At 31.0% G+C, this 23,950-nt stretch overlaps 2 protein-coding genes across 5 annotated transcripts; both read right to left on the reverse strand.

Annotated features, from left to right (window-relative positions):
- Nucleotides 1-3,045: 3,045 nt before the first annotated feature.
- On the reverse strand, nt 3,046-7,923 carry LOC111706492 (uncharacterized). 3 transcript variants are annotated; one of them, XM_023479381.1, is made up of 9 exons: nt 7,752-7,923; nt 7,633-7,698; nt 7,245-7,321; nt 6,221-6,274; nt 5,036-5,086; nt 4,904-4,946; nt 4,798-4,850; nt 3,706-3,782; nt 3,046-3,217 (listed from the first exon to the last, which is right to left on the reverse strand). In XM_023479381.1, exons 1-9 carry the CDS (start codon nt 7,756-7,758, stop codon nt 3,142-3,144), a joined length of 504 nt encoding a protein of 167 aa, XP_023335149.1. In that variant the 5' UTR covers nt 7,759-7,923; the 3' UTR covers nt 3,046-3,141. The 3 variants fall into 3 exon arrangements, with proteins under 3 accessions (XP_023335149.1, XP_023335150.1, XP_023335148.1); XM_023479382.1 differs by lacking the exon at nt 7,245-7,321 and adding an exon at nt 7,195-7,208 and having other exon boundaries at nt 3,099-3,217; nt 3,706-3,785; XM_023479380.1 differs by having other exon boundaries at nt 3,127-3,217; nt 3,706-3,785.
- A 3,902-nt stretch (nt 7,924-11,825) lies between these two features.
- On the reverse strand, nt 11,826-23,893 carry LOC111706491 (glutamate-gated chloride channel). Of its 2 annotated transcripts, none has more exons than XM_023479379.1 (12): nt 23,592-23,893; nt 22,924-22,972; nt 20,584-20,672; nt 19,602-19,682; nt 18,428-18,460; nt 17,938-18,028; nt 17,113-17,198; nt 16,638-16,709; nt 15,852-15,960; nt 13,625-13,701; nt 12,800-13,000; nt 11,826-11,897 (listed from the first exon to the last, which is right to left on the reverse strand). In XM_023479379.1, exons 1-11 carry the CDS (start codon nt 23,696-23,698, stop codon nt 12,913-12,915), a joined length of 882 nt encoding a protein of 293 aa, XP_023335147.1. In that variant the 5' UTR covers nt 23,699-23,893; the 3' UTR covers nt 11,826-11,897; nt 12,800-12,912. The 2 variants fall into 2 exon arrangements, with proteins under 2 accessions (XP_023335147.1, XP_023335146.1); XM_023479378.1 differs by having other exon boundaries at nt 15,849-15,960.
- Nucleotides 23,894-23,950: the final 57 nt, after the last annotated feature.

Here is a 23,950-nt window from a genome sequence, read left to right on the forward strand (position 1 = left end):
TTTCATGATCACTTTAATAAATGAACAATTATTTTATTAGATATGAGGGAAAAGATAACTCTAATATGAAATTAAATTTCTGGTACAACTTTATTATTGTTTTGTTACATATAAGGGTTTTAAAAAATATTTCTTGACGATTTTAATCTAAAATAAAATCTACTTTAGTTATAACTTATAAGTGACATATTTATCTAGTGAACATTACATAAAATTAACTGTAAAGAGTAGAGTCTTGTTTAAACTTTGGCAGTCCTGGGAAAATTTAGAATCTAATCTAGAATATAGAATAAAGATGCATGTTTTAGAAACATTATACATCAAACTTGAATTTATATACCAAGCCTGTGTGGGGTATGTTTTAGAATTATTACACCCCGGAAAAAATAGCTTATTATATATTAATAAGTAATTAAACACTTATTATCCAACATTTTACTCAAAATTTTATCATCGCCGGCACAAAAACGTTACTAATTTAAATCAGTAAAAAATGAAGTAATATAAACGTAAGTAATTATTATGATTATGATAAACTGATTATCAGAATTATCAGAATTAAACACTTTTGTAAACCTTGGAAAATGACAATACCTTCCACATTATTGATCAGTTAAAGCTTTCAAGGGTCTGTTATGATTTGTGCACTGCAATTTTTGCATGGACGGTCACTTAAAATTCTGCTTACAGTCCCTTTAAAAGGACGCCCTGAAGAGGACACTGACAAAAGTGTTACATAAAATCATATGTTGCAGCAATGAATAGGTTGAATATCATACCGCCTCTGGCCACACAAGTAAATATAAGAGGTAATCATGGATCGGCATTTTTTGAGAAAAGGCGTTGAATTCTCAAATATCCATTTATCTATCATTTACACTCATTACCATTTCGGAATTATTGCAAAACTGAACCTTACCCTTGAACACTTAGAATAAAAGGTAAAATGCGCGCAAAGTGCATATATCTTGTTCTTTGTTATAAATTGCATATTCATTTATTGCGCTAATCCAGTTTTATTTTTTATAAGTCAAGTTAAAATAAATGGTTTAAGGTCAAAACTTTTGTATCTTCATTGTTTGATTAAGTTATTAAGCAGATTTGACATGAGATCAAGTTAATTCCTCTTGGACATCTAACGATCGGAATCCAGCAAGGAATCAAGCAATGCCCGTCGACTCTCAAATTCAAGCGTTGTAGATGAGCGCTATTACCAACAGAAGTTTCGACCACTGATAAGATTTTAATTCTAAATCATAACTTTAATTTTCAATCCGTAACATATTTGCATAGCAACAAAAGTTTGCGTCCGAGTCCCAATAATAAACAATCTCAGACTCTTTTGGTGCATTGCAGAGATTACATTTCTCCACTTTGGCAAAATTATTAAATATTTAAAGTTACTGTTTGATGGGTCTCCTTGTACAATGTATGGGTGTACATATACCATGTAATTCTTCCTATAGTATTGGTTTATAAACAACCAGACTTAAGATAAAAACTTGTGACGTTTTAATAATACAATATCCTACTTTTATACCGAGATAAAGAAATTGATATTCTAATTCCTATATCTTTGCAACCGAATTTGGGTTTTTGGCAAAGGCTCAATTCCTTGAACATTTTGTTGTTTTAAGTTTGGTATAATCTGCTTGCACCAAGGTGTAGGAGGCAGGTATATATATTGCATAATGTTGGAGAAACCAAGTTCATTATCCCTAGATCTATAGATAAAGATAGATACCACAACATGATTAATGAGTACACTGCGTAGACAGGAATTTAAAATGGAAATTTACAGGGTTTCATTTCTTCTTGATAAAAGGTATCCTGAGTTCATTTCCTGATGTTAAAGGTACAGTAGGGGTTCATCTCCATTCACAATAGTACCTCTTTAACCTTTATCTGACCAATAAAGCAGGAAGATATCGTCGTTTTTCTTGAAAAGCGTTTTAATCAGCAAGGCAAGTTGAAATAAAAGCACAGATGAAAATGACCAATTTTAAAGAAAAATCAAGAATATATTATTCAATCTTGATCAGGGGTCGTTTGAAATTAGACCAGTCTGTTTAAATTACTCTTCATTTGTAGAGTGGAAAGCCCACGCAGTCCATAATTGTACACATTAAAATATTGTCTGACCAAAGATTATGAAAATATCCCTATTTTTCTAACTAAAAATTTAGTGCGTGACGTGACATGATGTACAATTTGTAAATTGTACACTTGAGAAGCTGATTTTTCATATAGGCTTCTGAGGTCCCTTACAAGGTTTAAATAAAAGAATTGTGTCTTTGCCACAAACTCTGATTTTTTAATCCATTTATCTTTACAACCCAATGTCGTATGACCTGAGATATCTTTAACTATAAGTTATGTTGGACCAAAAATTTATTTTGAAATATTAAAGGTAAACACTATCAGGTTGCAAAGATATAGAAATTATAAATTTTTGGAATGTGGCAAAGACTCAAACCCTTTGGCTAAAGTAGCCATGCACCCCCTNATACGTAGCTGTTTCTATACGTTGGATTTCTATAAGGTTTGACTTCTTCGAATTTAGTGAACAATTCCTTTAAAGTAAAGTAAAGTTGAAATTCAAATTGTCCCTCTATGTACAGAGGACGATGCCTGATTCACAACGGTATCCTTTCAACATTTATTTTGTCAATCATTTGAAAGATATTTTCGTTTTTTTTTTTCTTGAAAAGTGTTTAACTCCCGGCCATCATTTCATCAATTGTTACTGTACCAAGAAATTGGCATGTCACTTTTATGAAGAAACCACAATTAAAAATAAACAGTTTTTTAAGAGATATTATGATTATCTCATCTATTCTTCATAAGACAACGCTTTAAGGTCATTCCACACAATGATTTAAAGGTTACAACCTCTCACACAAATATTGATGAGAATTTTGACAATTATTTCTTTGAAAAAAAGCTAAAAACAATTTCTTTAAAGTTTAAAAATCATTTTTAGGGTCTTAAAAAGTATCTTTGAGTTACTGAGGTAAAGTCTTAGTCGCCCATTATCTTTTAAATCTATGCAACCTTTCATAGTTGTCTAGAACTAAATGTCTACTCTATAAATGGGGGGGAGGGGAAAAGTTACTTTTGAGTGTAGTTTTAATAATTAGATTACAAACCTATAATATCGAGAATACGGTTTGGAAATGAAGACTTCGGACGAGAGTTCTCAACTGAGGAAGCAGAACTGAAAAAGGTTTAACGAACGTATTTCATATTCAAGTTTATGATCCATGTATTTTTGCAACCAGTTTCTGAATGCATTTGTTGTTTTAAAATTTTTACTCTGCTAGATTTGTTTACAAGTTTTGGTTTGAAAATAACCGAGTATTGGGCATGGGCAACGTTCCCTTAACATACTGTAGTTAATTAACAGATGATTCCGTTAATGCAGTTAACGAATTTTAGGAAGTTTATTTTAATAGCGTTAAAATTCAAATCGTTAGCATTAAAGACGTTTACGAACGGGTAAAAAAAGTAATATTGGCCAAAACGTGTCCGCTGACCAGTCCTCTAACCGGCAATATAAACGATTCCCTCAAAAATGTTGGCCGAATCGATTGTTTAGCTGTTTTCCCGTTGATTGCGAAAAATTAAAAGAAAACATTTATAAATATTAAACAAGACCTGGGTTGACAATTATTTATGAATTTTAAAATAAGAAAACAAAAATACCTCAGAGATAATTCATCATCATTATCATCGAGGTCTATATTTAGGCCTTTTTCTAGCTCGTCAATCCCACCTTCAGTCTTCTTCAAGGTTCAAGAAATACGAAACTTTTTTTCCTGCCGGGGAAGGAGGGGGGAGTTTTTAAATTATTTGTTTACGGGAAAATAGTAGCCATAGTCCATAATTAACGCATAAAACTTTCTTCAGATACGACTGTACGGAATTTTTCCGCGTTTTTCAAATATTTCTGATTCCTCGCAGCTGTTGTCTTTAATTTGTTTAGCATTATCAGACTTTATAATTCAAGGTTTGGTTTGGGATAATGAGTGAAACCTTTTTGGTAGAGTTGATGTTTTTTTCCGAAATGGAAATTCAGTTGTAACTTATTTTCATAGTTCTCTTCCGTGAACAAATTAAATAACACTTTAAATTTGTTCCATACAGGTTTTTAAAAAAAAATTCCCTTAATTGTCTTTATGACCTGGGTGGCCTCTTTTTAATCTATGGTGAACATATCCTGAAACCCATACATTCCCAGCTGAGCTGGGGTAAAATTTACATTTTCTTACGGGTATGACAGTAAAATATCAACCCAGCTGATCGTACACCTTTCAATATTTGCGAATTTGTTGCTATGAAGTTCCCGCATTCTTTTCAATGATCATCTTCCAGCATTAATATTTGGGATTTTCTTTAATATTCACTTTTTAAAAGTTTAAACTTTATATTATATGTTATGTAATTGACGTACCATTTTTGTTTATCTATTTATTTTGATAGTGTTAACATTTGAATTCATACCTTTTTCTTTCCAGGGCATAAAATTATCTAAAACCCAACTGGTTGAAGGGGGCTCGTAAAGTATTTTCTCGAACCCTCTCGAAAAAGAAAAGTTTATAGCTCAAATACTTTATACCTCGCCTCCCTTCAACCAGTAGGGTTAGAAATAATTATTTTTTCCCGATATCAAGACTTTTGTAGTGTTTGTAAAAATGAGTTACCTTAAAAATACATCTTTCTAATTTTACGTCCCAATGATCATTCTACTCCCCTTTTTAAAATTCTAACCATATTCTTTTATGTTATTTCTTATCCCTGTATTTCTTCACTTGAAGAACTTTTTTTCTTCCTCTTCGGCTTAAAAACTTCTAAACAAACAAAAAATAAGATTAAAGTTATTTATCTTACATTTATGTCTTACCTTTCAGTTTTCTCATTTTTCCCATTTTCAATAGACTTTCATCCTAAAATAGTGTTGTTGGCTATAACTTTTGTGCGATTTTTGTAATGGTCGTTTTTTTTCTTAATTTATCGTATCCATTCTTATCTAAACCTTAAGTGCTGAAGTTAAAGATATCCGTTCAAAACCTTCCATGGGTTCGTCCTAAAAACAAAAAAAAACGATTTCGCAACAAAATTTAATTTTATCAGTTGTGAATTTTTATTAAAGGGGCATGCAAAGAGGGCAATTCCCGTTTCACTACAATACCCTTGAAACCTTAATGTCTTTTCGTCCATATGATTATTTTACATATGTTTTTCTGCCGTAGAAATTCGCAAGTCACTTTTGCAGAGAAACCCCAATCGAAAATAATCCTTTTTCAAAATTATGAACATTGATATTCAATTTATACTTAATCAGACAAAGTTTTTAAGTGTAACGTGGCGAATTGGGAATTGCCATTTTTGCATGCAGGGTCACTTAAAATTACGTTTTAAAGGGAGTGACCGACCATGTATGGTAGTTGAACTGAAAACGATTTAATAATGCATAATTACTAAGTTTGAGTGCAAAGTCGTCGTTCAAACTCATCCATTTGGGAGTTACGTTTTAAGAATAGATTTTTTAAAATTATTGAATAAAGACGACGAAAAATGTATAAAAAATTCTACAGTAAACTAATTAGATGTTTAAGAACATATTTCTCAATAAAAATTTGTCAATAAATCAATGTTAGAATCAATTATTTCCTTTTCATTATTTTATTTCTTTACGAATTTGCAGATTTCTACAAATTCTTCAAATGTCGTCTTTTCAATAAAAATTCCATAAAATCTACAAAAAAATGTTTGTAAACAATGAGAGATTACTTAAGCTAATAACTGAATAAGATTATTCATTCTCGACGATAAGAGTTAATTTTTATTTTCTCAAAGTTGACTGTAGTATATTTTATACATTTTTTGTCGTCGTTACTTAATAATTTTTAAAAAATCCATTCTCAAAACGTAACCACCCAAATAGATGATTTTGAAAGTCGACTTTACGCTCAAACTCAGTAATTATACATCATTAAAACGTTTTATATGTCTCAAATGAATCCTAAAAAATTTCTCCATAATACTACATTCTTAGTTCCTAAAAAATTTCAGTAATACATTCTTAGTTCAACTACCATACATTGCCGATCACGCCCTTTCCCTTTGAAGTCAAATCATGATTTCAATACATTTTATTGCAAAAAAAAAATTGAACTTAACATTATTTTTATATATTCTTACATTTTTTTGACTTTACCTTTTCTGCTTTTTCTTCATCCGGCACTGCAGTTTCTTCTACTTTTGAAGTTTTCTATACAATTTAAATTTGGTAAGAGGATTGTTCAAGATCGTATAAACGTGGGGTTAGGGGTCTGGCACCCCCCTTCCTTGTGAATTCAAATTTTACTCTTTTAAAACTTATTCTATCCGATCTTTTCCTACCTCATCTTATCCTATCCGATCTTTTCTTACCTCATCTTATCCTATTCAACCTTTTCCTACCTTATCTTATCCTATCCGATTTTCTTACCTCATCTTATCCTATCCGATCTTTTTCTAATTCATCTTATCCTATCCGATCTTTTCCTACCTCATTTTATCCTATCCGATCTTTTCCTAACTCATTTTATCCTATCCGATCTTTTCCTAACTCATTTTATCCTATCCGATCCACCCATAACTTATCTTATCCTATCCGATCTTTTTCGGCCTCATCTTATCCTATCCGATCCACCCCTACCTCATCTTATCCTATCCGATCTTTTCCTACCTCATCTTATCCTATCCGATCTTTTCTTATCTCATCTTATCCTATCCGATCTTTTCCTTCCTCATCTTATCCTATCCAATCTTTTCTTGGCTTATCTTATCTTATCCGATCTTTTCCTACCTTATCTTATCCTATCCGATCTTTTTCTAATTCATCTTATCCTATCCGATCTTTTATCTACCTCATCTTATCCTATCTGATCTTTTTCTGACTCATCTTATCCTATTTGATCTTTTTCTACCTCATCTTATCCTATCTGATCTTTTTCTACCTCATCTTATCCTATTTGATCTTTTTCTACCTCATCTTATCCTATCTGATCTTTTTCTGACTCATCTTATCCTATTTGATCTTTTTCTACCTCATCTTATCCTATCTGATCTTTTTCTATCTCATCTTATCCTATCTAATCTTTTTCCGACTTATCGTATCCTATCCGATATTTGTCTGGCTTATCTTACCCTGTTCATGTTTTCTTTTGTGTAACACAACGATTAAATAATGTTTTAACCTTTTTCTTAGTGCAGAATTTAGGAATAATAAAATGGTTCAAAATTCCAAGAAACGCAAAGAGAGCCAATCCAAAAACTGTACTTAAACATAAACTCAAAATCGCTTGAATCCTTTTACAGGAGGAATAATTTTCGATTTCAGTATCTATCAGGTTTACCCATATAGGATGAGACTGTATTGACGACCTGACCCTCTTAAAATATAACTTGATTGAATTAAATATATAGTCTTTTAATAGCTTATTTAATGATTGGACAAAGAAACTAACAAATCACATTTGTAGGAAATCATAATATTCGAAAGTTAAAATTTCGTACAGTCGTTTTCTAAATCTATTTTTGAAATCTAAAATAAAGGATCTTAAAATAATGGAAAAACAATGTTTCCTAATCCAATAATGAGAGCAGGAGATGTTTCTGTATTTCCACTCTCATCCTTGGAGTCTTTCATTTCTAAACACATTCAAATATTTTTTTTAAAAGTTAAGATTTAAAAAAAAACATACCTGACATTTTCTCGTGTGAAAACCAATCTTGAAAGAAACTGAAAATATTTTTTACAAATATACTGAATGAAGGACGATGCTTTATATTCTTATGAAAAGAAGGAAAAGTTCAGTTGTAAGGTTCTGTAGAGGATATGAAATCCCTGAAAGAGGATTATAAAATCCGCAAATCAGCGGTATTAACATCGGAAATAGTGATTTTCTTAATATTATACTAGTTTACTTCTTTCTGTAAATTTTTTATTTTCGACAAAACAATGTTACAACTAAGTAACCAAACGTAAAATATTGCGTGTTTGTAAAAATAACTTAAAATTTTAAATATACGTGTAAAATCCCTGATAAATTTTCCTGTTAAAGATTAATTAAGAATTTTCCCTTTTTTCTTATATTTTTATTTTTGAACTAACAGTAATTCTCAAATAAAATGTGTTTAGATATAGTTATTTCCGGATTGCTAATTTGAACTGAGGAATAAGAACTGATAAGAACAAGACCAGACCGGAAGTGTGTTGATCTATGTAGATTAAAAAATCTAGGACCCCCCTCCCGTCACCGAAACCCCAACCCAGCCCCTCCTACCACAACCGCATCATTTTGTTAAAGGGCCTGTAAACGTAATTTTAAGATACTCTCGATATATAGGAGTGGAACATCCCATTCACAACGGTAAGCTTAAGTAACCTTTGTATGATAAAGAATATATTAGTTAATATTCATGTTGCTCTATCTAATCTTTGATCATGTCAATTTTGGGTTCTTGCATGTCTTGCGGATTTCTGCTGACAGAAACATGGCGTTTATTTTCAGAGTGAAATACCTTCCGACCTAGAAAAACGATCTCTTCCAAATTAATGATCGATAAAGGTGAAAATGGTACTGTTGCGAATCTAGCATAGCTTTCTCTAAATTAAGTGGCATATCTAAAGCCCCTTTAGAATGGTCATTTTTTAAATCAATCGATGTTATATAGGTAGTTTTTCCAGGAGGCTCTATAGCATTATACATACAGTGGAATACTGACCATCTTATCTTGTTTTTTCTTCTCTAATATAGTTAAAAACTTTATTTTACAACTGTACTTTTTCTCAAAATTGTCCTGTACATTTTAGAGACCTATCCAGTTCAACGATTGCAAATTATTTTTGATCCATAGCGCCATTTCATAAAAATAAAGTTAGTCACTCGGGATTTGGAACAATGAATTGGAAATTACCTCTGGGAAATTACAGTTTTACTATCAAAAGGGTAATATTTTAAGAAAATCTGAAACTCAAATTGTTTTGACGATTTGATGTGTTTTAATTTGTTTTGGGTCTAAAAGGTATAGTGTCCTATACATAGTTGTGTTAACTGATTTGGCCAAAAACGCTTAAAACTATAACCCTAGGTTACCCTGTATACCTGCAGCACACGAAAAAATATATAGTATATATGTCATTTTTGTACTACGCCGTGAGCGTGATCCTAATTTTACTAATTTTACTTTGGTTCAGAGTGACCCATTTAACAAATTACTATAAAACAGTAAACTTCTTTGTTCTTCTTTTAATCAATGCATACTCTCAACTATGAAGTCTTAATTCTTTGTTTTAAGCTGACCATTATTAAATTATAACTTAGATGAATTTTCTCTAAAGAAAGGATTAAAATTTTTTTTTTTCCAAATTTGATGAAGGATTCCTTTTAAAATAACAATCAAATAATCACAAATTTTGTAGTGTAACTTGTTAAGTAATACAAAAAATGTAACTATATGAGAGGTAGGGTTTCCAGCGAACGAAAACTTTCGCGAAATAAAGCGAGCTAGGCGAGATATCGCAAAAAAATTCGCTAAAAAAAACGATTTTCCTATTTTGCTGGAAACCCTAATGAGAAGCGAACCATTAAATTAGAAATAAGTTTGAAGAAAAAGTGTACACAATGTCTCTAAATCATTATCTTATGGTGTTCACAATGTTAAAAACTCGTCCCTTCAGATTAAAATCATCAGAATTGAAGGAAGATTTATACTATAAGTCGTTTTTTATATTTATTTTCTTTATTATGATGATATGATAAAATTGATGTGATAAGAAAATTTGAAAAGCCATAAAAAGTATAAAAGACATATAATATTTAAATGATTTCATATTTTTGGTTTATTTCAAGAACAAAAAATTTTCGGTTTTAAAATCAAACTTGATCCTCATCTCTTCATACGGTTTATGTGAATAATACTGAATTTTTGTGAAATTTTGCTATTTTTATTCACGACTTTTTTTGTAATTTTTGGTTTTTGGCAACATTTTTATTTTTAGTCAAACCGATTTAAAATTATGATTTATGAAGTTTGAAAATATGTTTTATAAACTTTAGTGCTTTTGCGTGTTTTCCGTCCTGTTATATAGAACAGGATAGAAGATCAATTTATTTTTATTTAAAACTTACTTTCCCTGAAAAATGGAGTCTTGGAAATTATTCTATTTATTTTCAAAATAAAATACATCTTACATTTGTTTAAAAAGGATTATCGAAGCAATTTTAAGCGATCCTCCATTTAAAAAGTTACATGCCCGAATAATAAAATAAAATAAAATTTGATATTTTTCTTTCTGAAAATTGATCATATTCGAAGGCTGTTCTTCATAAAGTTAACTTGAGAAGTTGAGACACATTAAACGAAGCTGAGAAAATTCACTTCTTTTCCACATTTTTAATTCGATAAAGACCAAAAAGGTACTGTTGTGAATCTGGCATATAACGCTTTTTAAAATCTGGGAGTAACTTGAAATTTCGTCACAATCCCTTTAAACAAGAACAGTTCACATCAAAACCGAAAATGTTACAGAATTTTTCTTTATTATTTACATCTTTTTTTTACCGAAATGTTTAGGTATTTTTGTGTAATTTTGGTTTACAAAACATTGAGATAAAGCAAAAGTACATAAATCCATGATATAATGATACTAACTTTAATGCCATGGAGGATAAACTTCCTTAAAGCTAACAGATATCGATTTTAAATTCATAAATGCATTTGTAATTTAATTTTCTGTGTCATTACATATTTTTTATCATTAGATACATCGTATTTTTCCAAATGTTCAGTTTAAGTTAAATTTAAGTAACATAAAGCAGTAGAGTAAAAAAAACTTGAAATAATTTTTTATTTGTTTTACTGTTTTTATTGATACTTTCTTTGTATAATTGATAATTTTTTTTTAGCTATCTTTTAATTTTAAAAGTTTTGAAATTAGCTGAAATAATTTTCCCGATCTTTAAACTGAAAGAAAAGATAAATTTTGTATAAAAGAAGAGGAAACAGATATTATTACCAATCTAAAGTAAAAAAAAAGCTAGTTTAATGCCATTTTCGAATTGATGATTTTTGAATCTGCTTATTTGGATCTAAAAGATAATCATCTATTTTGATTAAAGGGACTGTAAGCGTTAAATAAACTAACGCTCTATGGAAAAATGGCAATGTCCGATTCACAACGATTTCCTTGGAACCTTTATCTGATCATTAATGTGGAGGATATCGTCGTTTTTCTATGTTTAAAGTATTTTTGAATTCATGTATGTTGTCCTGGCAAAGCTTCTGAGGGTAATCGTTATGAATCGAGCATTGCCATCTTTTCATGAAGAGTTACTTTAAATTACACTTGCAGTTCCTTTATGAACATTATATTTAATGCGGGTTTAGAAGATAAGGCCAGAAGAGTCCATTAAAGCCCAGGAAGATTAGAGGAAGAATAATTCTGGACGCCTGATCAATCCTTAAATTTTTATTATATTTATTCTTTGCACTATCATTCCATTTTTGATACATACGATATAAAATGATATGTTTGAATAATAATTCTAGGTTTAGATTTTGTGAAGAACCATGTCCTTACATAAAACCACGTTCTTACATAAAATATATTAGAATGTTTCCAATTACTCCTCTTAAAACAAATCTTTAATTCATAAAAAACCATGTTTAGCAATTCAAAATGAGTTTTTTACAGTAAATCAATGACTATGCCATTCGAGAACAACAAAGTTGACCTGCAGTCTCAAAAATTGATTTCAGTCAGAAAGCTTTACCTTCGTTCACTGGAGAAATTCGAGGTCAGAGTCAGCATAATCGTCATCGCCATTGCGAGCCTTTCAGCAATACTGTAAAAAGATAATTAACATATTAAAACGAATAAATAATATGTTCAGAAAACTTTTCAGAAAAAGATCTCACTAATAGATGATTTAATTTGGTATCAAGGATATTTGAAGAAAAAAATAATCTATTTTTTAATTACAATTTTTGGTCTGATTTTAAATGATTTTAAATCTGCTATTAGTCGTCCTTAGACCAGAATACAACTATATATGTTCAAAGGTTGATTAACCAAAACACGATTGAACATATCTGGAAGAAAAAGAAACTGAAAAAAGCATTCCTAATTTCAAACATTTCAAATTTTTTTCAACTTCTCAGATTTCGAAAAAGCCAATTGGAGACCCAAAAAAATCTTAAAATCAGAAAAAATGTGAACCAATTTTTCTTATTAGAACCTTGAAGAAGGCAGGAAAAGAGCTAACCAAGCAATAAAAAGAAAAACTGCTTTATTAAGAATATAATTTTCAATATAATTTGTAAAATTCTCATTGTTCTGCAGCATTTTTTCCCTCTTCAATCATTGTTACTTTTATTTTAACCAAAAGATAGAACAATGAAAGAATTTGAATTAATAGTTTTGTAATCCAACTTTACTGTTGGCAGGAAGAGAGCTAACCAAGCAATAAAGAAAACTGCTTTTTTAAGATAACTATTTTTGGTCTGGTTTGTAATATTTCTTTTGTTATTTTTTTCTGATCATTGCTTCTTTTCATTTTACCCAATTATGGCAAGAACTCCAACCTTGATGGAGGCAGAAAGAGCGCTAACCAAGCAATATAAAGAAAAACTGCTTTTTTAAGACTACAATTATAGATCTGATTTGCACAATTCTGTTTAAATCATTGTTACTTTTCGTTTTACCCAAATAATGGAATTAAAATAAAAAGTATTGTGAAATGACAACCTTGAAGGAGGCAGGAAGAGAGCTAACCAAGCAATACAAAGGAACACTGCAGATGGGAGAAATGTTTGAACCATGTGGTAACTAAACATATATATATATATATATTAATCAAACTATTCTCTTGAAGGGGGCAGGAAGAGAGCTAACCAAGCAATACAAAGGAACACTGCAGATGGGAGAAATGTTTGAACCATGTGGTAACTGAACATATATATATATATTAATCAAACTATTCTCTTAGAATTTAAATCCTATCTTTTTGATTGACTTATCGAAAATAATTCAAAGAACAAATATGAGAGGTATCACCTCATTAGTTAGATGTTTACTTAAAAATGTTTGCTAACAACGAATTTGAGAAATGAAAATGGCAAGTTTTTAAACCATTCTTAAATCTCATGCTTTGCCTTCTTTACTAAACTTTCTCTAAAAATGTCGTCCCACTCAACTTATAATTTTAAAACAAAACTAAGAACATTTCCGCAATTGGTGAAGTGGTTCATGAGTTATGATCGCACTTACGAACAAATATCACTGTATAATTTCAAATACAAGATACGCGTTTAAACATCACTATTTAGTGTTCAGAGCTAGTTAAAGTAGGTCCTTGGCTTAGAACCCTTTAAAAAAAATTATTTAAACAATGTAACTTTGAAAAACTCATGGGGTTGAAAAAAGTAAACATACATTTCTTTCCGAAATATTATAAAAAATAAAGGAATTGAAATTGTTCTCCAATACCATCTACAATTATCCAATTTCTTTTAAATATGGGCCAGAAGGAAAAACTGTTTTCCAATGGCAAAAATCTAGTTTAATAAAAACCTGAGCTTTCTTCTGAGAGTGAGTTTGAGAATGAGTCCCGGGTAGGATAGATCATAGTAGCTTGTACTATACTCAGACTAGACAGGTGGTAGTCTTGCTCAACAAGTTTTTTTTACAAAATATCTACAGTAGTACAGTCGTTGTCACATATATCAAGACAATAAAGACGACTTTCGATTGAAATTTTTGATTTATATCAAACTTTTAAACTGAATGGATACACATAAACATGGAAACAAAGAGAAGCTGTCAATTTAAAAAGCTTCTCTTTGATTACTTGTAAACTTTAAAAAAAAAGCTTGTATACAATCAAAACTTTAGTAAAAAGTCGTCTTTATTGTACTGTTATAATCGTCGACTGTACATGGTTAGCCATAAATGTTAAACTTCAAAGACGACAGTACGGAATTTATACTACTGTTTAGGATTTAGGAGACATCGAAAGAATTCATAAAATGTCGTTTTTTAACCTACAGATAATGGAATGTTGCAGATAATTAGTATTTTAATTGAATAATTTTATGGCACTTTAAAACTGTTCCCGCATATTTATGGCTATCTATTTACTGTAACAACTACTGAGATTTAGGTATAGTAGTAAAAATCCATTGAAAATTTGTCAAGACAACATTCTATAAATTAATTCGATGACCCCGAAGTTCTGTGCTAAATTGTTTCTTTTTCCTTGTGTTTATGCTTCCCTGAAACTTGATATTTGCGTCTTTCTTTACCAAATCATTAAATAAACCATTCAGTGACTTGATCTAATGCAGAAGACGTCATATAACCTTGGGATCGTCAAAATATATAAGTTTCAAGTCGTATTTACAGTCTCATCCTTTGTGGGTAACCCTGTTTACCAATATAATGCTATTGCAACATTCCTTTCCATCCACTAAGAAAATCTGTTAATTAGACGAAAAGTCTTAAATGTCTAATACAGTATATAAGAAGACGACATTCAAAACTATTCACCAGCTGTCATGTTTCATTGGACACCCTGTATCTTATCTTATTTTATCTTTTATATCTTATGTATCAGGGCTAAATATACCATACTAGACAGAGCAACAAATAAATTTAAATTTCTTCATGCTTCAATATTTTTAAATTTATTGCATTTAATGCCATAAAACAACAATAGTTTAAAAACTATCTATTCTGATATATCGCCTTCCTTTCTTAGCATGGAAATAGGATAGAAAGCAAATATCGTGTCGTCTGCATTGTATTGGTTTATAAGCCTACTATTGTAAAAAAACTACAAAGTGGTTAAAATTCCGGTCAAAAACTTATCAAAATATTTTTATGCACTGTACAAGAATAGCTAATAAAAAAATTATTTTATTTGTGATTTGCATTTTTACTTTTTTAATTTGCATATTAACAGAATTGTCATGTTTTTACAGTGTGCTATAAACACCTATAGTTGTAAACCTTTTACTCCAATAAACTCTCATTAATCAAACTAATACAAAATCTTTTTGTTTTTCAATTTCATTTTTTTAATATTATTAGCAATTCATGCACAGCAATTCTCTCACTTTTTTATCTATTGGCTTCTTATTCCTTACTACTTTAAAGTTTCAATTCCTTACTCCCATGGATATAATTGAAGCTCTACAGTTAACATATAAAACCTTTTATCTAAAACATATATGTGGATCTCATTTGCTCAATTCAATCGATTGATAGAGACTGTTCACTAATTAGATCAAATGGTCTGGTGCCATATATTACAATAAGAAAGACGACTTAAAGGAACTGTAAGGGTAATTTCCATAAACCCTCCACGTGAAGATTTCAATGCCGGATTTACAACAATACCCTTTAAAGCTTTGTCCTGATGAAATATGAATTATGTATCAATATTTATGATTTTTAAAACTGTTTTATTTTTCAAAGTGAATATGCATTTCTTCTGCAGGACAATCAGGGAGAAATAAACAGAATAAAAACTTTTAAGCTGAAAAGACGACTTTATATTCCACATTATTGATCAGATAAAGGTTTCAAGGTTAATATTGTAAATCATTCAATAGAGGGTCGTTTGAAATTACGCTTACAGTACCTTTAAATGGATGGCTTCTCGGTTTTTTTTTTGTGGCTTTCTAGGAGAGATTAATTCACAGTTTCTTTCAAAAATCCTTAAAACAATATGGCACCATACATTTTTATTTTAAACAGTTAACAGTCTCTTTAAAATATTTGTTGGGTGTGGTACCACCAGCTCCACTGTAACATCGAACTGTGCAAGGGATATGTTCTTGTTCACGTTATTATCCTGCCCCCACTCCAGGTACATCTCATCTTTAGTCAAACCAAAACTCTCATACCTATACATAGTACACAATACATAGTGCACAGTATGTGCACCTACAAAGTACACAATACATCGTACACAGTATGCGCACCTACGCAATACACAATACATAGTACACAGTATGTGCACCTACGCAGTACACAATACATAGTACACAGTTTGTGTACCTACGCAGTATACAGTACAAAGTAAACAGTGCTAGTGCATAGTTCACAGAAGTCATGTATAGTCATATTCAATATGATTTCAAATATGTTAAGCGCTTTAATAAAATGAAAATTAACTGAGTTAGAGCTAGAAAATTCATTAAAAACTTTTAAAGTAAAAAAACGGATTTTTGGACTGTTATTTGGCAACAACTTCTTTACTTTTAATTATTTTTAAAAGCGCTTTGTAGATTTGAATTCAGCATAATATGTATAACATTAAATTTTTCAAAATATCTTTTTGGGGCCTTACGGTGATTTTTCCGATATTAAATTATCAATTAGCAACCGTATGGACGATTTTGAAATTTTTTTTTGATTGCAATATTTTTTAATTGAAAACGTTTCAACTCCCAGTGGGCGGTTGGCTTAATTCCAATATTCCAATATATATCACCCTTAGTACACAAAAATATTGACATGGTTACACCATCAAGTTGAACAGATTTAAATTCCATAAATAATAAACAAAGTTAGTACTTACTTGATGAGACAAGTTTGAACATCGTGGGGGTAGAAATGGAAATCCATATTACAAGCAACATCATAGTTCACTCTGTAATCATATTCTTATTTTATTAAATCCATATTACAAGCAACATCATAGTTCACTCTGCAATCATATTCTTATTTTATTAAATCCATATTACAAGCAACATCATAGTTCACTCTGTAATCATATTCTTATTTTATTAAATACATATTATAAACAACAATGCAATTACATTTTTTTATTTATTTTTTATTACATTTGTAACCTTTTTAAAAAGCATCTACACGCATTTTGGAAAATTGTACATTTTTGCTAATTTGTTTTTGGTTTTCTTTTTCTTGAAAGAAAAAAAATCAAAACTAGTAGTGCAACGAGGTCACAAATTCGTGATAGTAATTGGATTGGAGTGTCTTTCAGGGAAGGGTTTAATAAATTTCCTTATTAAGTTAGTAAAAGCCATGCAAACCTGGTTGAATATCTAAGAGTACTGTTCTTATATATTCTCAAGGATATAGGGGTAAGGTGAAGTTTAGGCTGCCGTAAACTTATCGCCTAAATATTAACAATAACTTTTAGAAGTAAGATATGTCTGTATATGTGCCTGTTCTATAAATATATCCTGATATGTCTGTATATATACCTAATCTATAAATATATCCTGATTTGTCTGTATATACCTGATCTATGAATAAGTCCTGATATGGCTGTATATATTTCCAGATCTATGAATATATTCTGATATGTCTGTATATATTTCCAGATCTATGAATATATTCTGATATGTCTGTATATATTTCCAGATCTATGAATATATCCTGATATGTCTATTTATATTTCCAGATCTATGAATATATCCTGATATGTCTATATATATTTCCAGATCTATAAATATATCCTGATATATCTATATGTCTGGATATATACGTAATCTATGAACATATTCTGATTTGTCTATATATGCCTAATCTATGAATATATTCTGATATGTCTGTATATATAACTGATCTATCAACATATAATGATATGTCTAGGTGTATACCTGATCTATGAACATATCGACTAATATGTTTGTATGTATACCTACCTGATCTATGAATATATCGACTGATATGTCTATATATATATACCTGATCTATGAATACATCGACTGATATGTCTGTATTTATACCTGATCTATGAATATATTGACTGGTATGTCTGTAAATATACCTGATCTATGAATATATCGACTGATATGTCTGTATATATACCTGATCTATGAATATATCGACTAATATGTCTGTATATATACCTGATCTATGAATATATCTGGTATCCAGATATGATTGGCGAATCTATTATCCAAATGAAGATAATTATTAATTGAAGGAAGGAATTCATCTCTGCACCAAAGTGTTATTTTTCATTAGAATATTTGTCATTAAAAAAAACTAGAAATATTTTGAAGATAAAAGCACTAAGTGAAACTAAAGAATATATATATATTTTAATAATCACAATATCATTATTATTAAAAAAATTTATCTGAGACTACGTACAGTGTAAGGGGTTCAACTTAGTTTACGTGATTCAACGATGTATCGTTATTCATTAAATCTGATGTTAGAATTTTTTTGTTGTGAATCTCGGGATCAAACACTGTTACCCTGCAGGGATAACTTTAACTTTATCCTCAAATTTAAAAGTACCCACATTGGATATCGAGATCATGCAAACATTCAAAATTTGATTTAACCATACTCTACAAAAGTAATATTAACATATTAACACTTTGATGTTGCCTAATTTTTAGTCTGCGATCTTTCCAGTACATTCTACCAAATATAAATATAAAATATCTTTGATATTTTATTCATAATACCTTTCTTTTCTTTTTTGTTTTACTTCAGTATTTCTAAAGATAGTTTTTATTTTGATTTAGAAGCTGTCACTTACAGAAACCCGTAAGGAACCTGTTAGGTTAAAATTATTGGTTTAAAAATAATCATGAATCTCATTGTTAACAATAAGTCTCCGTGTAAAGTCGTCTTTAACTTAGGTCCCCTCTTGAGAATCTCGTTTTCTATCCGCTTACACTCATATATTGAAGAATTTTGTAAAAAAAGAAAAACATTCTTAAAAGTATACATACTTATTCAGGAAACTCTGTAATGATGCTAAGGACAGAATTTTTGAACGACATTTTATGAAGCAGGATCATTTTCAAGGTATGCGTTCGCAGGCAAAAGGGGAGGGGTGCAAAAATTGTATGGAGCATTTTCTTTCATTGTATCCCCCGCTAAACGACAGAGCTGCATAGTTGAACTAGTCAAGACTGGTTCAAACTACAAATACCTTTTTTTGTGTCAAATTAAAATTCATTAATTCATAAGTTTTCCCTTCGGAGATGTTTACATCAGAGCCCGAAATTTAAAAGAGTATCGTTATCGTTTTTGGGGTCTTAACATTTGTGTAAATTTTGATTTAAGAAATTCGAAAAAAATGGAAAATATATACAAACTGAAAAAATAATGTTTCATTACAAAATATTGATATTCACAAAACTGCGTAACCCCATTCGTGAAACCCGGGTTTTAAAACTGGTTTTCATAACGATACCCTGTCTTAAGTTTTGGGCTCTGGTTTACATTGTTTACACTTTCCGTGTAAACAAATATTTAGGTCACTGTGGTGATCTAGCCAGGCCGAGGAAACATTTCTTGAATAAAACGTGGTGGGTCGATTCTGAGTCTATACATTGGGTAGTCCAAACTGGCCGGTACGACTGAATGCATATACAGTATATGTTGTACCGGCTCAGATCATGCAACTTAGGAGTGGGGTGAGGTGTGTTCATGTTTTAAATTCACCTTAGTACAACGAAAAACAAACTGTAATAGTTTTATCAAAATTTGTTGAAATTCATAAAATTATTTTTATATATATATATATATATATATATTAATATATCTATTCCTAAGTGTAGTTTCTAAAGAAACCCTCTCCCCTATCTCATCTACACCAAGAACATTTCGAAGGTTTATAGAAAATAGGACCCTGAAATATAGAGTATATACTTAATTACGAAATCCCAAAAAATCGCCGATTTTGCGCAAAAGTTGGATGACTGCCAAATAAGCGATTTTTTATTTCTTGATTTCGAGTATTAAAAAGTAGCCTAATCGGGATAGGGTTAAAGGGGCGAAATCTGGGCAGGGGGCATAGCTCTATAGACTCATTTGCCTTCCCATATACATTGAATTCTTTAAAACTGTGGAATAGGAAGACAATATTTAAGCAATCTTATAACTATTGAATGATTTTATAAAGAAAATAGTTTTTCCAGATTAGTGAAATGGTTTTGATTTAACTACACTTCTGTGTTTCGTGTTTTTTGAACAATTTAAAGTGATGTTAGGTACTTTCCCAATGGCTTTTTACCAACCGGAAACTTCCTAAGGGTATTTTCCCAAGTGGCAACTTCCCAAACACGCAATTTTCCATGCGGCAACTTCCCAAGTCTGTCCTAGCCGCAGCGCTGAATCACCTAGCCTGTTCTAGCTGCCGCGCTCGGCCCCTTTAATTGCCCATCCTTGCCGCAGCGCTCGGTCCTTATTAAAGCCTGCGGCGCCTATGAAGGCCTAACCTAACCTTTGGGAAAATACCTTTAAAGTCATATCTTGGGCCAACAGTCGGTTTCTTATTCCACAGTTATATGAGTCTCATACTAGGTTCTCTTTGTCCCCTAACATACCTAATATAACCCTGACTAGGGGGTACTAATGTCCCCTAGTATACCTAATAGGCTTCTGATTAGGGGGTAATGATGTCCTCTAATATGCCCTGACTAGGGGGTTATACCGATATCCCTTATATACCCCTGACTAGGGGTACTGATGTTCCTTATATATATCTAATAGGCCCCTGACTAGGGGGTACCGATGTTTCTTATATATACCTAATAGGCCCCTGACTAGGGGGTACTGAATGATGATCATAACCATCCTCTATATGTAAACTATGATGTGGGGCTGTTGAAGAGCAGTCCTGTAAAAATAAATATTTCAAAGACTTATTAAAATATCCCGGATGGGATGAGACTAATTTTTCTTATATCCATACTTCTCTGCAACTTTACATACCAGCTTTTTTCTTTACATAATCTAGAAATATTATCTATCCAGGTTACCAAACCATTTAGTTTAATATTTAAAGACTAAATTGAATGCAGGGAAGACCAAATCAGATCGTCATATTTAAGAGTTTTAGGTCGTCTTTTTAGTCTCATTCTTTGTGGGTAAACTTGTATATTTCAACAGCGTACAACAAAAAGGACATCGCTATATTGGTGATTACATAAAGTGTACTTCAGGAATGTAAAGAAACTCTCAAATCTTGCAATACAATATATATTTTGTAACACAGAGCCCGTTCTCTTTATAGATAGTGGTCGTGTAGTCACGTACTTTGGGGGACGATATGTTGGCCGCTAGATGTCTCATGCTAAATTCTTATCTAATGATAATTTCTCCGGACACTTGACGACCAATATAGGAGACGTCAAATTGTCGACCAATGTAGTTTATGGAAGGAACGGCCTTAGCTAGGTATGCAAAGACATTAGCAGTACACTGTACGCACAGTGTACAATGTACATGTTCGGATAATGAACTAGATAATATTGTATAAATATCAAGATTTTTGTATTATAAATATTTAAGTAGGTGACTCATAAATTATAGGTTATCAATTCACAGGGTCGGTAAAGTATTTTTTAGGAAAAATGTAAAAATTTATTCTTATAAGATCGGACATGATTCCATTGAAAAATCTACTTTTGTCAAAAAAATTGAGTTTTTGCCACAAACTCTAATTTTCTAATCCCTATATCTTAGCAACCTAATGCTGTAGACCTTAGATATCTAAGTTTAAACTATTTGAACTGACAGAATTCATAGATTGAAATATCTAAGGTCTATGAGGTTGGGTTGCAAAGATAAAGAGATTAGAAATTATCAGAGATTGCGGCAAAGGCTCATTTCCTTTCTTAAGATTTCTAAATTTTAAGTCAACCAGAAATTTATTGATCAATGTGGCCCAATTTTTATAAATCGAAATATCACGCTTTGCAGATCTCATGATCATGTACGTCACTTATAAGGGTGTACATATTATTTTTGATTCCTGCCTTCAACTAATATCTGCAATTGAGTTGATTGTGAGTAAATATTTGATTTTCATGTTTATTACAACTCAGCTCTCTACGTCAATAAAACAAAACTAACGTTTCCAGTTTCCTCTAGATCTTATATTCACATGATCTAACAAATATAACCAGAGCTGAAAACTTTAGAGTGAGATATCCTTAATCCCGATTACTTAATCTGAGTATCCAATGGACAAACTTTCGATGTTCTTCTTAAACCGTTCGTTCTTGGATATTGTAAAGAAAAATCAAAAACCGTTTTTTTAATTAGAGAGTCCGTCCTGTTTCTGTATATTAATCTTAGATGGCGCGCATAATTTTAAATTTATCGGCTACTTTTATGCGACTCTGAATGGTTGAATTTTTTACACTTTTTAGGAAACAAGTATAAATCATACAAAATTAGGTTAGTCTCGATATTTAGAAAGAGAGAGGATCAAGCATTTAGCTCGATATCCACCATTCTAATTGTTCAGCTCAGGCAGACTAATATCATAACTGTCTAATATTTGGACCCTGCACGAACATATGAGTCTGGTTTAGCTGAGTGAATTACTCTTGGTACAATTATATATCTAGCACATTGAACAGACTGACGGAGAAGGTAAATTTATTCAGGCGACGTCAACCTGGAACGACTTTGTGACCTCGTGAAGCACAAGAATGAGAGAAGAAAGTTTTCTTGTTAATGTTACAAATTGTAGAAATTATAAAAAAATTGTATTCTTTCTATAGATTTTAATAAGAGAAGCTATGATTGAAAACACTAAGATTTCAACCTTCGACGTGATTTGATTATTCTCATTCTACTTCTCAGAGTTTAAATATTTGAAGTTAAAACTCACTATTGATGATAATATGCATTGAGGAATATAAAACTGTAAACAGATACAGGGTTACCCACAATGGATGAGACGTAAAGCCGACCTTAAACTGTTATAATACATGAAGATTCTGCCTTGAATTATTGTTGTTTAATGGCGTATTTAATAATTGTACAAAGAAACAAGTATACAGTCGTCTTAGAAGTCTTATCATTTGTTGGTTACCCCCTGTACAAACAATTCAATTTTATAAAATAAGATATCTTACCCTTGTGCAGTGTTGGCCTATCCCTGAAGTATACTCAGAACCTTGATCTCTATAATCAAAAATTATAATTTAAAATAATTTAAAAATTAACTGACTTGAACTTATATTTCTTGTCAAATTTGACACCAAGGACATCATAAATAATTGTTCAAAAATCCCATTGCGACCTATTACAGGGTTTAGAGACGACGGAATTTGTACTTCCTTTTTCCTTACATGCTTTTGATTCCCATCAGCTACAAACTCCTTTTTTGCTATGCCAAATCATTCAATAAGTCATTTACAGACCGAATTCAATGGAGAAGATTTAATTTCAAATAAAAGTCATCATATTAAAAGAGTTTTAAGCCGTCTTTGCAGTCTCATTCTTTGTGGGAAACTCTGTACTTGATAATCTACAGGGTTATCCACAAAGGATGAGACTTCAAAGACGATTGTACGAAATGTATACTGCCTGTTTCATTATATTCAGGATTCCCTGCATCTATAAGCTGCTTCTTTCTTTCTATGCCTTTTTATTAATTAAACCATTCAAAGACATCAAAGACCACCTTCAAACCAGAAAATTAAATTTCCACTTTGGATCGTTATATTTGAAGATTTTAAAGTCGTCTTTGCAGTCCTTTGTGGGTAACCCTGTAGTTGAGTTTTCAAGATAAGTATCCTGCCTGTTTGTCTGGTGTGTGTGCTGTACAGTGTCTGTTTCTTGCTGTGCAGACACTAGTGCAGGTAAACTGTACACCAGTAACCACATCATCATCAACAACATTGTCATATAGTGTAGTCAAGTACAAGACAGTACAGTACAGTAAAGTAGAGAAAGATTTTAAGAGGCACAGTACACCAAAGAACAGTCCAGTACACTATTGTAAAGTGAAGTACAGTATAGGGCAGTTTACTTTTGGTGCAACAAAGAACTGTGTTTAACAGTAAAGTGCAGTATATACTATATAGTCTAGTCCTGTAATATGTATCTGAAATGTTAATTTTATTATAGGCTAACATTAAATGAATAAAGTAATTTTGA

The sequence above is a fragment of the Eurytemora carolleeae genome, unplaced genomic scaffold, assembly GCF_000591075.1.
Source record: "Eurytemora carolleeae unplaced genomic scaffold, Eaff_2.0 scaffold609, whole genome shotgun sequence".
Classification (NCBI taxonomy): domain Eukaryota; kingdom Metazoa; phylum Arthropoda; class Copepoda; order Calanoida; family Temoridae; genus Eurytemora; species Eurytemora carolleeae.